The following is a 16,930-nucleotide window of genomic DNA, read 5'->3' on the forward strand; positions in this document are numbered from 1 at the left end:
GAAAATAGGGACGTCCTAAGAAAAACTGGGGCATTCTGGGATGAAATCAGAAACCGGGACAGCTTCTGTAAACCCAGGAGTGTCACTGGAAAACAGGGCATTTGGAGGGTCTGTAGGTTTATCTCTTCTTTTCCCAGAGTTCCATTTCTCTTCAAGAAACAGGCACGTTAATAATAAAGAGAAATATTAAGTGGGCTTTTTCAGTGGTGGTGCCCTGATTACAGAATGTCCTATAGAGAGGCTTCTCTGGCACCCATGCTATAGTCCTCTTGGCACAATGTAGAGACTTTAGTGCTCTCTCAGGCACAACCTACCTGGCGTTTCAGTTTTTCATACCAAGCTATCTCTTGCTGGGTTTTCAATCGTTTTAGCAACTGGGTTTGTGCTGGGATGTTTTCATTTGGTGGTGGAAAGGGCTTTATACTGCTTTGGTTTATTTTATATTGGTTTTGGCCTTTATTGTGAATTATATTTTATATTGCTAAGATAACAAACAATATACAAATGTAATAAAGAATAGAATTCTAAATACTTTCACAACTGCTCTGCTGAGCCCTTAGCTGGTGAAATATACACTATTATGTCATGGACAGATTATTATGTATTGTACCAATGCCACTAACACTATTTCCCCTGCTTTTTGTTCTGAGAGTATTTTTTTAAAATGTTTGTTGTGGTGTGGGGGAGTGGGGAAGAGTACTAGCTTGCTCTGTAAAAAAAAAAATCTATGAGCCCTTTACTGCATTTTTGAGATTAAAGGTATATGAAAAGCTGCTGGCCTATGTTTCTCACATGGTGACCATCTGTGGGCCCCAAAGATGTGGCATGACACCCACACTATGAAGATAATGTATAAACTGGGCAAGTGTTGAAGTCTCCTTAAGAATGATTAACAGCTTAATCCTATTGATGCTGGAGCTTCCCACTCACAATCTTTCTGTTCTTTATCCATGGGGTGTGTGCATACATAGGGACGCCAAAGGAGATTGGTATGTATGACACAACCAGTGTTCCAGTAATAATTACAATAAAAATGCACAGGGCAAAAGAAAACACTCACTGGAACAGTCAGCAAGTCATGTTTGGTGCTAGATATTATTTTGTGTTATTTTTAATATATATTATATTAAATTTATATACCACTCTTCATCTGAGGATCACAGGGCAGTTTACTGTGTAAAACCACAAAAATATTTAATTTTAAAAAACACCCCCGGTTGTTTAAACAAGTTTAAAAGGCCATAAAGGTAAAGGTAAAGGGACCCCTGACCATTAGGTCCAGTCGTGACCGACTCTGGGGTTGCGCGCTCATCTCGCATTATTGGCCGAGGGAGCCGGCGTACAGCTTCCAGGTCATGTGGCCAGCATGACAAAGCCGCTTCTGGCAAACCAGAGCAGCACATGGAAACGCCGTTTACCTTTCCGCTGTAGCGGTTCCTATTTATCTACTTGCACTTTGATGTGCTTTCGAACTGCTAGGTTGGCAGGATAATAAAAGGCCATAGATAGTTGGCAGGATAATAAAAGGCCATAGATAGTTTATTTAGCCAAAGGCCAGGCCTGGAAGAAGAAAAATGTTTTTGTCTGCAAACGTTTCAAGCCATTTTTAAAGCGACAGCAGCATACGACTCTTAACAGCTCATGGGCTTAACCAGGATTTATTGGGGGGGGCAGCCTTCATGTTAGGGGTGGGGCAGAACCTCAGTTAGTTAAGTATTTTTATTGATTTACTTAATTTAGGGGGCACTTGCCCCCTGCCTACGCCCATGCAACCACTGGCAACTTCTGGAGACATTTTGGTTATTTGTGATATAGAGCAGACTTGCGCAAAAAGGCATTGGGGCATTCCGGCCCATTACTCTTGTACCATTTCCATCTCAGCTTCACAATAATGCAGGGTGATCAATGCACAACATCTTTCTGCACTGAGCAGAAGGCAAGAGAAGTCCAGCCGCTGCCATGGCTTTCGTTTTTTATACAGCGAGACATTTGACATTCTGTTTGGACCCAGAGGGAAATCTGAAAAACTGCCAGAAGTCATGTGACGATCCGCGACCGCGATGCGAAAGCCCGTATAGTGCCTTTTGTTTTACTTCCTTCGCCTCCCCCCCAAACAACAACAACAACAACAACTCGCCCTAGTTAAAAGTGCAAATGTTGCTGTGCCAGGATGAGGCCGCAGAGATCCTCCAGCAAGAGCCAAGGCGACGAAGCGCTTCGCAGCGACCATTCCCTCCAAGAGGCAGCGAGGGCTCTTCCTCGGCCTGCAGCGGACAGGGCGGCGGCTCAGGAGCCTCGGGCCCCTCCCAAAGGCCGAAGGCTCCAGGCGCTCGGCCGCCCCGTCCCTCGCATCACTCCCAGGGAACCTCCCCTTCGCTCGCACGCCGAGGCACCGGCTGCTTCAGCACTTCCGGGTCGGCGGAGAGCGCGCTGCGTGACGTTGCCGGAGCGTTCGGGAGTCTCGCGCCTGTTATTGTTCCTGCTTCCCTCGGTCTCCCCCCCACCCCCGCGTCCGCCCGCCCTCCCTCCGGCCCTCCGTCCGTTCCGCGAGCCGACTGGAACCGCGCGCTCCTCAGGACGCTTTGAAGGCACCTCCAAAGGACAGGCCGGGGAAAGAAGGGGAGGCGAGGCGGTGCACGCGGAAGGCCGGCGTGGGAGGCTTGCTAAGGCAAGCTGTCAGAAGCCCGAGGGCGGTTGGAAGGAGCTGGAGGAGGGGTGCCCGCTGCCAACGGTTTCGAACCTTCCGTTGCGCGAGCCCTGACAGCGAGGGGCGGGGGAGTGCGCGCCGCGTCACCAAGCAGCGAGCAGCCCTAGCAGGAGGCGCAGGAAGGCGGCGGCGACTGGAAGGACATGGCCTACGCGTATCTCTTCAAGTACATCATAATCGGGGACACAGGTAAGGGCGGCCCACCGGGGAAGGTTTAAAAGGGGCCTGCACTGCTGGCGGCCTCGGCGCTTCCTGCGCAACGCCTCTCGGCTGCCCCATTTCCGCAGTGTTGGCTGCGCCGACGTGGTGGTGACTGGGCTCGGCAGGGGGAGGTGCTCGGCCCAGGGCCCCGCCCGCGGCCTGGCTTCGGGCTTGCGAGGCCTAGGGCTCGGCTGCCAGCGCCGCCAGAGCCCCCTCGATGCTGTCTAGTTTCAAGGCCTCTCCACCCAGAGAGTTCCCGGGAAGGGAGCGGGGCGGCGGCGGCCCTGAAATGGGTGCAGCCGGGGCCTCGGGATAGCGGGCGGACTGGTTGGTTGTTGTTGACCTCGTTTGGGACGCGTCCGAAGAGCCCTGTTGGCCACGCCGGACGCTTCGGTGAGGCAATAGGGGCGTGGTGATAACACCCCACTCCGGGCCGGGGGCTAGACAAGGCCTCGAGACGCGCTGGGCCTTCCGCCAAGACTTCTCACTCCAGACACGCTGTCAGACACGCCTGCGGAGCAAGGCCCTAAAGGATCACACCATCTAATCCCTCCCTGCCCAAAGATACACTGACCTGTAACTAAAGCACCCTCCCCCACCTCTGGGTATGTTTTACGTTCCAAGAAAGTCTACCAAATAAAAGTGGTTTCCACCGTTCATTGGTCGTGGCTCTGTTCCTGGACGTTTGTTTAGCCACCCCGGCTTAGCCGAAAGAGCTTATAAAGTGACAGTAATAAACCTCTACCCCTCCGGTATAGAATGTAAAAGACAGGGCAGAAAAAGGGGGAAACCGGAAGGAAAGAAGGAGCGATCAAATTGGGGTCTTAAGTGACAATTCCTGTAATGGCTAACTGGAAGGAAAGGAGAAGCCAAAAGTTTCTGGTGTTGCAGCTGAGCCTTATGGTGAGGCCCTTTAGTGCCATCTCTGACTTTAACATGATGCAATTTAGCATGATAGATGCAGTATAGTGACCTAAGAGACTGAGCTACTAGGCCACTACAGTATTTGAAAACTACCTTTTTAGATTGCAATGTTTATTTTTCATTTTAGCTATTTATTTATGAAAATAGTTGAGTTGGAATAGTGTGCGAGAGAGATTTCTGTCAAACTTATCCAAAGGCTAGAAATCATTTCTCTGAAGGACCAATTCAATATGTTTTATAATACACATATCAGCAAAACATTCACAAAGAGGTATATCAACATGTATCAAACAGGTACATATGGAACTAGGATTGGCTGAAGCTTCTGCCATGAGTACATGTAGCTGAAAGTACATGTTAGCCACCACATAATGTGAGGAGTGGTGCTGAAAGTTTCTTGACAAGTGTATGACTGGAGATCTGTGACTTTCCTGGGAAACATTCCTTTATTAGCTGTTTATAAAGTTAGTAGCTTTCTCTTGAATGCTTATTCCCTTTCCCCTTCCACTTATCCAGGCATCCCCAAACTGCGGCCCTCCAGATGTTTTGGCCTACAACTCCCCTAAGCTCTAGCTAGCAGGACCAGTGATCAGGGAAGATGGGAATTGTAGTCCAAATCATCTGGAGGGCCGAAGTTTGGGGATGCCTGTGTCTTATCTTTAGGGGGGAACCTAAAATACAAAGGTATCTGTTTTTCATTTACTTCTTCCGTCTAGCCTCATTGAGATTTTAGCCTATTTACTCAGATTCCTCAGCTCTAGATTACATAATAGGTTATATTGCAATCACTTTTCCCTCTTTTAAAATGCATTTTTTTATTTTTTAAAAAACTGCCACAAACATTTTTACAGCCTGATTCTATAAAAGTTCATTTGAAGTAGGTACCACTGATTCAATTTCTTATTGCTGTATTATGCAGTCTAGAAGTACTTAGTCAGCAAAGTAATATAATGTTGCACTCCTAGGCACACTTCTGTTCCCGTTGGAACTTACTAGATCAGACTGTGTATGAACTTATATTATTTCCTGCTGGGAGTTTTTGCTTCCGATAAAAACACAGCAAGGGCCAATTGCATTATTGATTCTGTAGGTATTGTAATATTTCATTTGAAAAAACAACAACAGCAAACCAAGACTGACCAACTTTCATTACTTAAAGCATAGAACTTGTATGTATGGTTACTAGGAAAGAGGTTCTATTAAGCCACATTTCTAAACAGCCTTTGTTTGGTTGCCCATGGTGAGATGCAATAGTCATTTGGTGACCAGGCAGGGAAGCTTTTATAAATTTGAAACGTGCTCTCTCATTTTTAGGCAGTTTATATTCCACAAATGAAAAACATAGTGATGTGTTGATTGGCAGGCTAGGAAACGTGGCTTGTTTACAAGGCTGCTTTAAATTCAGTCTAACTTCCAGGTAAGCATGTGTAGGATTGAGCTATGGAACCAATCTCTTCATATATTCAGTATTTGATTTCAACATTGCAAGCAGAATCCTGGAGAATCTACAAGTAAATTAAAAATTATTTTAGCTAGGCATGTTGAGTGCTGTAGTCAATGTATTTTCAGAGCCTCTTCTATAATCTGAGAATTATTGGAGAACAGGTGAGGTCTGTGCAGACTGGAAACAGGCAAATGTTGTCCCCATATTCAAAAAAGGGGAGAAAAGAAGACCTCTGACATTGATACCAGGAAAGGTCCTAGAACAGATAATTAAATAGTCAATCTGTGAACACTTGAAAAAGCATGCTGTGATTATTAAGTCCCAGTATGGCCTTCTCAAAAATAAGTCATGCCAGGCGAATCTCTCTTTTTTAATAGAGTTACAAGCTTGGTGGATTAGGGAAATGCTGTGGATATGGTGTGTCTTGATTTCAGCAAGGTTTCTGACAAAGTCCCCCATGATATTCTTGCAGAAAACCTGGTAGAATGTGGGTTGGATGAGGTATCTGTTAGATGGATTTATAGTTGGTTGACTGAACACAAAGTGTGCTCACGGTGCTGTAGCACTCTGTCCTGTGCCCACTGTTGTTCAATGTCTTTATAAACAACTTGGATGAAGGAATTGAGGGGATGCTCATCAAATTTGCAGATGACACTAAACTTGGAGGGGTAGCTAACGCATCAGAAGAAAGAATTGGATTCAAAATGACCTTAACAGAGTGGAGAACTGGGCCCAAACTAGCAAAATGAATTTAACTAGGGACAAATATAAGGTTCTGTGCTTAGGCAGGAAGAACCAGATGGACAAATATAAGATGAGGGACACCTGGCTTATTAGCAGTACATATGAAAAGGATTTTGGGGTCTTAGTGGACCACAAGCTTAACATGAGTCAACAGTGTGATGCAGCAGCAAAAAAAGCCAATGCTATTCTAAGCTGTATCCACAGAACTATAGTGTCCAGGTCAAGGGAAGTAATAGTACCACTTGCAGATGCTTAAGATGATCAAGGGTCTGGAAACAAAGCTTTATGAGAAACTGTTGTGGGAGTTGGGTATGTTTAGCCTGGGAAAGAGACTGAAAGGAGATATGATAGCCTCCTCAAATATCTTAAGGGCTGTCACATGGAAGATGAACCAAGTTTGTTCTGCTCCGGAGGGTAGGACCTGTGTCAATGGATTCAAGTTACAAGAAAGGAGATCCTGACTAAGCATCAGGAAGAACTTTCTGATAGTAAAAGCTATTTGACAGTGGAACAAACTCCCAAGAGAGATTGTGGATTCTCCTACATTGGCGCTTTCTAGTAGCCACCGGCAACTAGAATCACCCCAGGTCCAGGTACCGTAGTGGCTCACATCTCTTAATTTGCAGGCCAGTGTTGATTTGCATTGCTTTTGCCCTTTAAAGCAAAAAAACTTTTAGCCATGTTTGATTCAATGCTGATTAAATTTCCTCTTAACAAATTTCCTGCTTTTTTCAAGATTCACAGTCTTTTAACTTTTCATTACATTATCTTTGCTCTATGATAATAGTGGGCAACCTGTTGCCCTCCACATGTTGTTGGACTCCAAGCTCCCATCAGTTCCAGCCAGCATGACCAATGGTCAGGATTTATGGAAATAATAGTCCATCAACAAAAAGTTAGCTATCCTTGTTCTTTGTGTTGCTTTTTGGAAGGAGTTCTTATCTCCTTGCATTTATCTTTATATTGTCTTCGGTCTGAACCCAAGGGAAAGGATTGAAGTAAATTTAGCTGTTTGTATTTGACAGAAGCTGTAGATGCTTTGAGTGAAAGTAGACTGAAAGCTGCCTTTGAATAGAAATTTTTGGACATTTATTGAAGATTGCAGAAGTGCTCTTTAATGGCCAGGCATAATTTGTTCACATTTGCTGGTTCTTGAGCCTTTGTAGTAAAAACAAAATATGGCACCAGCTCAGATTGGTGAATGTTGAGGAGATATGGATACTGCGCTGCAAAGTCCTGCAATTTAATTTTGTTTTTAAGTAGGTGCTTAGTCATAATCAATGTATTGGTCGACAATGAAATGCTCCTAAGAAATTGTGACTGTGGCTTTTCTGTTTATTCCCTTGTATTCCTTCTTGAAATTACATCAAGGTAAAATAAAAAAGTACTCAAAAGAGGTTTTCCCACACCAAAAAGTAGTTTTACATTTTTATGTGTGTATTGGTAGACTGTTGTTATAATAATAAATTGTTGTTGTTGTTGTTGTTACTACAGTTTAATAATTTTTTCAATTTTACAATTCTAAATTGTATCCACAAGAATTATTAGCCTGCATAAATTTTTACAAGCTGACTGGTAGCTGGCAGGTAAAGGCTAGAGCACCAAGAACATTTCAGTGCTTGGTGTGGAGGATTTCTTTGCTGAATGCACAGAAGTGATGTATTCTGCCTCTCCCCTGGCAGCCTGCTTACTTACATCCGTGCATTTTTATTTTTATTTTATTTTTTGCTGCTGATGGTTGCCAGGCAAATGTTGAAATGCCAAGCCAATTTATTTGCCAAATTTCTTTCCACTTAAAGAAAAATTGACGTCAGTCCCTCCATCTTTTATTTACTCAAACCTCTACAATACTGTTGTTTTAAACCACAGTTTCCCTCTCAGTGTCTGTCCACCCTCACTTTACTCAGACTTCTGGCTTTCCTTGAGTACTGCAAGAAAGGAGAAATACTGAAAGGGGGTGATTGTTGTTTTAAACTTCTTCCATTCCTCATCTGCCTCATGTAAGAGAGAGAAAAAATGCAGAGCCCTCAAATATTCCATAGTACCTTCCTATAGTATATTTTACTCCTAGTACCATGTGTTGTCTTCAACATGAAGTTCTAGATTCACTGTAGTAATTTAGATCAGATTTTTTTATTAACAAGCAAACATCCTGATATGTACAACAGCCATCGACTGAACTTAACATTCTCTAGCTGAATAAGCTGACAGCCTTGCTCTAAAGACTCTATCTTAAAGATACAGCAACATATATTAGTATGGAGCAGGGGTCAGTAAACTTTTTCAGCAGGAGGCCGGTCCACTGTCCCTCAGATCTTGTGGGGGGCTGGACTATATTTTGGGGAAAAAATATGAATTCCTATGCCCCACAAATAACCCAGAGGTGCATTTTAAATAAAATGACACATTCTACTCATGTAAAAACACCAGGCAGGCCCCACGGGTAACCCAGAGAGGCATTTCAAATAAAAGGACACATTCTACTCGTACAAAAACACTCCGATTCCCGGACCATCCGTGAGCTGGATTTAGAAGGCGATTGGGCCGGATCCGGCCCCCGGGCCTTATTTTGCCTACCCATGCTATGGAGTATGTTTGCAGAGGGGGCTCCAGAATAGAGAGGACTAGGCATGGAAATGGGGGTGGTGATCTGTATGCAACCAAGAGTTGAGAAAAGTAAGAAGGGTAGAAGAAAAAGGAGTGAAGGTGAAAATGGGAGTGCAAGGGGAATTACAACAAAGGATGGAGTAGGAGGCATGGGAATAGGGTTGAAGATGAAAGCAGGGGCATGAAATAGTCAGAATAATAGGAGAGTGTGATAGCTTCATAACTGAACAAAAGATGAAAAGGGTGGTTAGTAGTTGCAACGTGTGGGAGGCAGAACATGCAGGAAGTTATCATGGGCATGGGGGTGACTGTCAAAATGGGTGCAAAGTGGGGCTGCAGAATAGAATATAGAAATGACTTCAGACATTGTGTGTAAATCAAATTGTTATTCAATCCTTAACTAGCCTACAATATTACTCAGATTCAGAAGATCAACATTATTATCCTTTCAGTGGAGATATCGTACCAGTCTTCCAAGAGCAAAGAGCTGTGATAATTACCACATGCATCTCCCTTTGAGAAATCACACCCTGCCTCAGTTCTGGGAGTAGATTGACGGCTGCTCAAGTCAATTTTCTCATAGCAGTGCTCCTTAGAGGAATTTTAAGAGGGTATCTGTTACCCCCCTCTTCCACCAAGCTGGTAAATTCCAGATTTAACCATGTCTCAAGTACAATTCCAAACTGCACCAAAGTCAACCCTCCCCCCTCCTTGAATAACTTGGAGTGTTTACTAGCCTACATTGCAGGAGATCCATTGAAGCAGGTAACATGTTCCAGTGGCTTTTTGGATGAATTGTGTAAAGAAGCTGGTTATATGCAGGTCATGGAATTCTTAATTAAGGCTTATGTATAAAACCATATTTATTATCTAAAAAAAATTCCTTCCAGTAGCACCTTCGAGACCAAGTAAGTTTGTCATTGGTATGAGCTTTTGTGTGCATGCACACTTCTTCAGGTATTTGTTATCTATTACTGTATAACATAGGATTGGGCTGTGCATGTATATCAGCTTCACACCACTTGATCCTAAAACTGAGAATGTCTGAATTCTTGATAGGAAAGTTCTACCTCTGGGGGTGTGTGTGTGTGTGTGTGTGTGTGTGTGTGTATATATATATATATATATATATATATATATATATATATATATATTTAGGATCACCACTTGATCCTAAAACTAATAGGAACCGCTACAGCGGGAAGGTAAACGGTGTTTCCATGTGCTGCTCTGGTTTGCCAGAAGCGGCTTTGTCACGCTGGCCACATGACCTGGCAGCTATACACCGGCTCCCTCGGCCAATAATGCGAGATGAGCGCGCAACCCCAGAGTCGGTCACGACTGGACCTAATGGTCAGGGGTCCCTTTACCTATATATATATATATATATATATATATATATATATATATATATATATAAAATCTTTGAGGTGTAATTCATGCAGGTTGCCATTTTATGTTATTGTTGACAGATGATTCACAAGCATATGCAAACCAGCCCTTTCATGTACAAATATATGAAGCCCAAAAGTTTCCTTGTGAAAGTGCCATGTGGTAGGTCCTTGCAGGAATTAAGTACATTTTTAGCTGGAAATTTGGTTGTTATGCACAAACTGTCTGTTCCTCACAAAAAGTTATAGCTGTTTGGTCCATCGCTAGCATAGTTTCTACACTAGAACTTGGGCATCCATGATTTCTACATATCATAGTTTCTTAGATTTGTCATTGCTTAAGTTTATCTGTCCTGGACTGAGTAAGCAGTTCTTTCACTTCTACTGAGGGCTGTTTGAATCACAGTCGTGGTTTGAAGTTCTCTTAGCAACGCCTGAGCTATGCGCTATTTATCTTGTGAACCACCCTGAGATCTTTGGATGAAGGCCATATATAATAATAATAAAATGTTGCAAGAGGTAAAACCACAAAAGTCTGGTGAAAACAAGTGTCCTACCTTGCATCATATTCTGATGTAAAGTACCTGTTTTACTTACATTTAAAACTATGAAGAGTGGCAATAAATTATATCTTAATTTTTTCTGACTAGAAAGAAATTGAGAATAAATAAAATACTATATAAGGAAGAAAAGCCTGTAAGAAGAGAGGATTTGTAATTTCTTATTTAGAATAGTAACATGAAGCAGAAATTTTGGCATGGGTGGTGCAGTGAATGATGAAAGAGTGCACCTTGTACAGTATTTTGTGGTTGCAATAAGAACCAATCACAACAATACAAACGCAACACGTAGGCTAATAGTAAAGAATATATAATAGAATAATGATATCATTCAAAATGTAGGAATAAGCCAGTCAAAAGTTCATATGTACAATATAACAGATGGGAATATTTGTGGGCCAGTGGTGATAGTTAAGCTGAATATAATGCTAAGGAAACATTGAAGAAAAATTGGAGAGTTGAAGTATATTCATGCAATAAAATGAGGACCCAGGATAGAGGGAAGTGGAGCAAAAACAATAAAAAACAAATGTAACATTTAAGCAATATTGAAGTACTTTTAAATAATGGTTATCGTATTTCCTTTTAAGTATACAGTACTTGATTTAACAGAATATAAAAGTGTTTATGTAAAAAGAGTTGGTTTTCTAAGAGGGTTAAAATGTTTATACACAATACATACATACATACATACATACATACATACATACATACTGTATATTGTAATTGCATAGTCACATTAATGAAGTACAGTATGTATATTTTAAAAGAGCAACAAAGTAACTATAGAGGCTATCTGAAACTAGCTACTAAGTGAGAGACTTAAGTTTCTGAATAGTAAATGTACATAATGAATATGATTTTGGAGGAGGAGTGGGATTTAGTAATTTGGCTGCTATGGAGGAGCATGACAAGTTCCAAGGGACCTCACTGTTATCCTTTGTGGGCTCTGAAATGTTATGCTAGCACCAAGGAGTAGTTTTATCAGTAATTTGTAAATGTGTATAAAGAAGTCTGAAATTTTAAAATATTCTCACTTTTTTGTAATACTTTATATTTGGAAATTCTTGAAATAGTTTTTTTTCCCTCCCCAGGTGTTGGAAAATCATGTTTATTGTTGCAGTTCACAGACAAAAGGTTTCAGCCAGTGCACGACCTTACTATAGGTAAGTTCTTTTATGTAGGTAAATGAGTAAAGGTCATGGCAACTGCATGCATCAAGTTCTGAAATGGATTGTCTAGACCAGGGGTTGTCAACCCGGCCCGTACCACCCACAAGTGGCCGTTTCAGGATTCCAGGTGGGCAGTAGGGGTTTCTACGGCACAAGCTGAATTCTCCTTCCATCGAGCACTGGTGGGCAGTAAGGAAATTTTACCATCAAGAAAGATGCATTAGTGGGCAGTAGGTATAAAAAGGTTGACTACCCCTGGTCTAGACTTTCAACTAATCGTCATATATTTACAAGGTTATAGTGGCATGGGTCAGTGGTGCTTAGTCTGATAATAAATAAATCAGGTTCATACTGGACAAAATGACATCCAACTATACACTGTTAAAAGTAACTGTGGCTGAATTTATAAAGAGTGTGTTTTCCATACAAAATGGTTTCAGTTTAACAATGTCAGAATTGTTAGTTTCAAAATATTGTCATCTGAATATGAAATATCATTTTAAGATTTTGTTAAAACTAAGTTGAAACACTCTTCTAAGCCTAAATGATGGTTTCTTTGAAGGGATTTAAGTAGTTTAATTTGAGTCTGACTCAGTGAGATTTGAAACTTTCTCACATTCTGCAGCTGCTTGTGACTGCCTCTGAATATTTTAAAACTACATTAAAGGTAAAGGGATCCCTGACCATTAGGTCCAGTCATGACCAACTCTGGGGTTGCGGTGCTCATCTCGCGTTATTGGCTGAGGGAGCCAGCGTACAGCCTCTGGGTCATGTGGCCAGCATGACTAAGCCACTTCTGGCGAACCAGAGCAGCACACGGAAATGCTGTTTACCTTCCCTCTGTAGCAGTACCTATTTATCTACTTGCACTTTGACGTGCTTTCGAACTGCTAGGTTGGCAGGAGCTGGGACCGAGCAACGGGAGTTCACCCCGTCGCGGGGATTCAAAACGCCAACCTTCTGATTGGCAAGCCCTAGGCTCTGTGGTTTAACTACATTGCAGTGTCATAATTTTAAAAAAGCATTTTCTTTTATTATTGCAGTTTATATCCCACCTTTTCTCTGGAGAACTCAAGGTGGCATACATGGTTCTCTGCACCGCCACCCCCATTATATCTTCACAGAATCCTTGTAAGTCAGGTTAGGCTGTGAGACTGTAACTGGCCTGAGGTCACCCAGCAATTTTCATGGCTGAGTGGGGGATTTGAACCCTGGTCTCTCAGGTTCTAGCCCAAAATTCTAACCATTGCACCACACTGGCTATCCTAAATGCTTCCTTTGTAGGCTTTTAGATTTTCTTATTTTTTCTACCTCTTTTCAAAGACATTTTTTGCAGTTGTTAATCTAAAAATGAGTGTATAAAACTATGACACAATACAAAACTGTATAAAACTCTTTAGTGTGTGGTATAGGGGGAAAGCCAACTGAAAGCATGAAGAGCAATGTTACTTCCTGCTATGAGAAAGGTTGAAGTAAATTCTGATTTCATTTAGGATACTGGATAGTATTTCGTTGCTGTGTTGGAGCTCTGTTACAACATTTTATTTTATTATTCAGGTGTAGAATTTGGTGCTCGAATGATAACCATTGATGGGAAACAGATAAAACTTCAGATATGGGATACGGTAAGTGTATGGAAATTTTCTGTGCAAATTTTATTTAAACACTGGTTCAAAGAAAAGGAGCAAGGAACTGAAACTCTGGAAAAAGCACCCGTCAACTGTTGTAAAAAAAGAAAGAAAAGAAACTCTCAAAAATGGTGTAAACTTGGGGAGGGGGGCAGAGTTTTGTGATATCTCCCAAGAATAGTGTGTCTGTGTGTGCGTGTGTTCGTGTGTGTTCCATGATCCGAGATAATACTAGCTGCTGCAAGCATTATTGGCTCCTGTTTATCCTGGATCAACAATCTCTCTGTATATGGATATAGGGTTTGTTCTAACTCCCTTGAGTTATTTAGAAAGTTTCTGCTAACCTGTCTGTGAAAAAACAATCTTAACTAAGGTATTGTTTATGTATTCTGGGATAAAGGACCAGTGAGAAGAGCTTCAAATTTTCTTCTCTTTCGATACACTTCAACCTCTAAACCCAGTAAGCATGTGTATGAATCAGCTTGATATACTTAATTTCAGAATAAATAACATTAGCTCACTGGTTTGTATAGGGGAGAGGGTGCAAGTTAGTAGCTACAGTGTAGAATACAGCCTAAAGGTCATTTAATTGGATTGCCTCATTTATTCAACTGTAAAACAGGCTTGTCATTCACTCACCAGTTTTTTGAAGTACCAAATTGTGAATTTTTGCTACACATTATGAGATGTTTCTTAAGCTGGAATGTGCTCATTTATTGAGAGTATTATGCCTTTATAATAAAGAAATATTAAGGCAAAAGTTTAGTGTGTATTGGTTTCATAGGAACTATACAAGTGGAACATGTACCAAAATGTTTAGGTGCATCGCCACCCTGCAGGAGTGTTCTTGTTCAGGGATCCAGTTAGCAGACATCCTAACCTTCTGCTCTCAGCTGTAGTCTAAATTTATTTATAAAAATAGTTATACCACCCATGTACATAAAATATCAAGGAAGTGTACAGCAATCTATACACATACTATAGAACATAAAATGCAAAATGTTATAAAAATAACTGACTTCTTTTTAATTAATTAATTAATCAATCTGTTGGCATAAAAATACAGTATCTTCAAGAGATGCCTAAAAATTAGTAGTGAGGTTGCCTGCAGAATCTGTGGTGGAAGGGTATTCCACAGCATGGAACTGGCAGCACCATATGCCCAATTTCTGTTTGAAGCCAGTAGTGAAGGACTCAGGACAACTAACAGTGCTGCTCAGGATGGTTGAAGTGGGATATAAGGACTCAAGCGGTCCTTGAGGTATTCTGGATCCAAGTCATTTAGGGCTTTCCTCCCAGCTTTTCTGGGTTCCTCCTCCCCATTTTTGCCAAGCCTGCACATCTCTCAGCCCAGTAGTATATAGGCAGCCAGTGCAGATGTTATAGCTGAGGTGCCATGTGCTATCAGTCATCTGCCCCCATCAGCAATCTGGCAACACAATTCTGCACAAGCTGGAACTTTTAGACCAGGGTAGTGGGCAACCAAACGTAAAGCACAGTGCCGTAGTCCAGTCTTGAGGTTACCCATTCTCGTGGATTGCAGTGGCCAGGCTTTCCTGATTCAAACACCTCTGTACCAGGCATACCTGTTGTCTTTGTCCATAGAGTTTTCTTGGCAGGGATACTGGAGTGGCTTGCCAATTCCTTCTCCAGGTGGATCACGTTTGGTCAAAACATAACTTCTCTAAGTTATTTAAGCCCCTTCGCCACGACAAGGCAGTGATCCATGAAGGGATAAAATATGGTCTGAAGCTCAACATCAAAAAAACCAAGATCATGGCCACTGGTCCCATCACCTCCTGGCAAATAGAAGGGGAAGAAATGGAGGCAGTGAGAGATTTTACTTTCTTGGGCTCCTTGATCACTGCAGATGGTGACAGCAGTCACGAAATTAAAAGACGCCTGCTTCTTGGGAGAAAAGCAATGACAAACCTAGACAGCATCTTAAAAAGCAGAGACATCACCTTGCCGACAAAGGTCCGTATAGTTAAAGCTATGGTTTTCCCAGTAGTGATGTATGGAAGTGAGAGCTGGACCATAAAGAAGGCTGATCGCCGAAGAATTGATGCTTTTGAATTATGGTGCTGGAGGAGACTCTTGAGAGTCCCATGGACTGCTAGTAGATCAAACCTATCCATTCTGAAGGAAATCAGCCCTGAGTGCTCCCTGGAAGGACAGATCGTGAAGCTGAGGCTCCAATACTTTGGCCACCTCATGAGAAGAGAAGAATCCTTGGAAAAGACCCTGATGTTGGGAAAGATTGAGGGCACTAGGAGAAGGGGACGACAGAGGACAAGATGGTTGGACAGTGTTCTCGAAGCTACGAACATGAGTTTGACCAAACTGCGGGAGGCAGTGCAAGACAGGAGTGCCTGGCGTGCTCTGGTCCATGGGGTCACAAAGAGTCGGACACGACTAAACGACTAAACAACAACAACCAGGCATACCAGATAAAGCTGGTAAGAGGCACTGCTATCCACAAAGGTCACTTGGGGCTCTAATGGCAAAGATGTATCCAGAACTACCTCTTAAGCTGCGTACCTACTGTTTCTGAGGAAGCTCCTGCTGTAACTGAAACGTGTGCATTCCTTCATTCCCCCATCCACCTCATCAGGGAAGATGGGAAACTCAGTGCTTTGGATTTTACACAAAAAGCATAAGTAAAACAGTCTCCCTACATATTTGGGATGGTCTGAAGCTACTCATAGCCCTCATGTGTCTTCAGTAATGTGTGTTCTTAACTGGTCCAGCCACTGGCTTCGGAATTACCTTTGCTGCCTAAAAGGGACTTCTGGGTTCTGATCATGCAGTCACTCTTACAATGCTATACTAGGGCATAGTTCTTGCCAGTAGGATAGGGAGCAGTGAACCTGATTCTTGACTTTATCACTACAACTGCAGATGGAGCTTACATGGTTGAAAGTTTTCCCCATATGAAACAACAAGAATCCTCTTAAAATAGATAACTAAATGTTTGAGAGAAGCATAGCCGTCTTCCTGTCATGGCATTTTATCTATGTCAAGAGAATGAAATAGTTTTGTAACTAAGCCCTTGGACTTGCCTCTTCCCCCCCCCCAACATGGCACTGCAGAGGAGGCTTAAGGGAGAGAAATAGTGTGTATGTGTATACACCTGCTTCTTTTGTGTATGTGCCTGTCCCAGTTATGTACACCTAAGGCAAACATGATCTTAAAGAATCCCACACAGGTCATCCAGAGCAAGCCTTAGAAGTATCTAAGCCTGGTGTGTGTTTGTGTTTTTTTAAAAATAAATATTGCTTTCATCCATTAATCTTTAATGAGATGATACTTCAAAAGTTATATATGTTAGCAGTTTTACCTCTATGTATATTTGGCATGCATATAGGCTTAATACAGGGGCTCCATAAATCTCAGATTTTTGCTGACTTCCTGGATGTGGTCAGCTGCTAGGTCACACTTGGTGAAGATCTGGTGAAACTCTTGGCGTTTTCAAAGTCTTGAATACTCTAGAAGTAAACTCCCTAAACATTGTATGGAGTTATGCTACATCTGCTACATAGTTAATAGTTT

General features: G+C 42.1%; 1 protein-coding gene across 1 annotated transcript in view; it reads left to right on the top strand.

Moving 5' to 3' along the window:
• Nucleotides 1–2,386: 2,386 nt before the first annotated feature.
• The window catches only part of RAB2A (RAB2A, member RAS oncogene family), a 37,082-nt gene continuing 22,538 nt past the window's right edge, over nt 2,387–16,930 (top strand). The window contains exons 1-3 of the mRNA XM_035125144.3: nt 2,387–2,896; nt 11,673–11,744; nt 13,308–13,375. Of these exons, the coding sequence (XP_034981035.1) occupies nt 2,851–2,896; nt 11,673–11,744; nt 13,308–13,375 (186 nt within the window). The 5' untranslated portion in view covers nt 2,387–2,850. The remainder of the gene's footprint in view (nt 2,897–11,672; nt 11,745–13,307; nt 13,376–16,930) is intronic.

Source organism: Zootoca vivipara, chromosome 8 (assembly GCF_965207765.1).
Source record: "Zootoca vivipara chromosome 8, rZooViv2.hap1.1, whole genome shotgun sequence".
Lineage (NCBI taxonomy): Eukaryota > Metazoa > Chordata > Lepidosauria > Squamata > Lacertidae > Zootoca > Zootoca vivipara.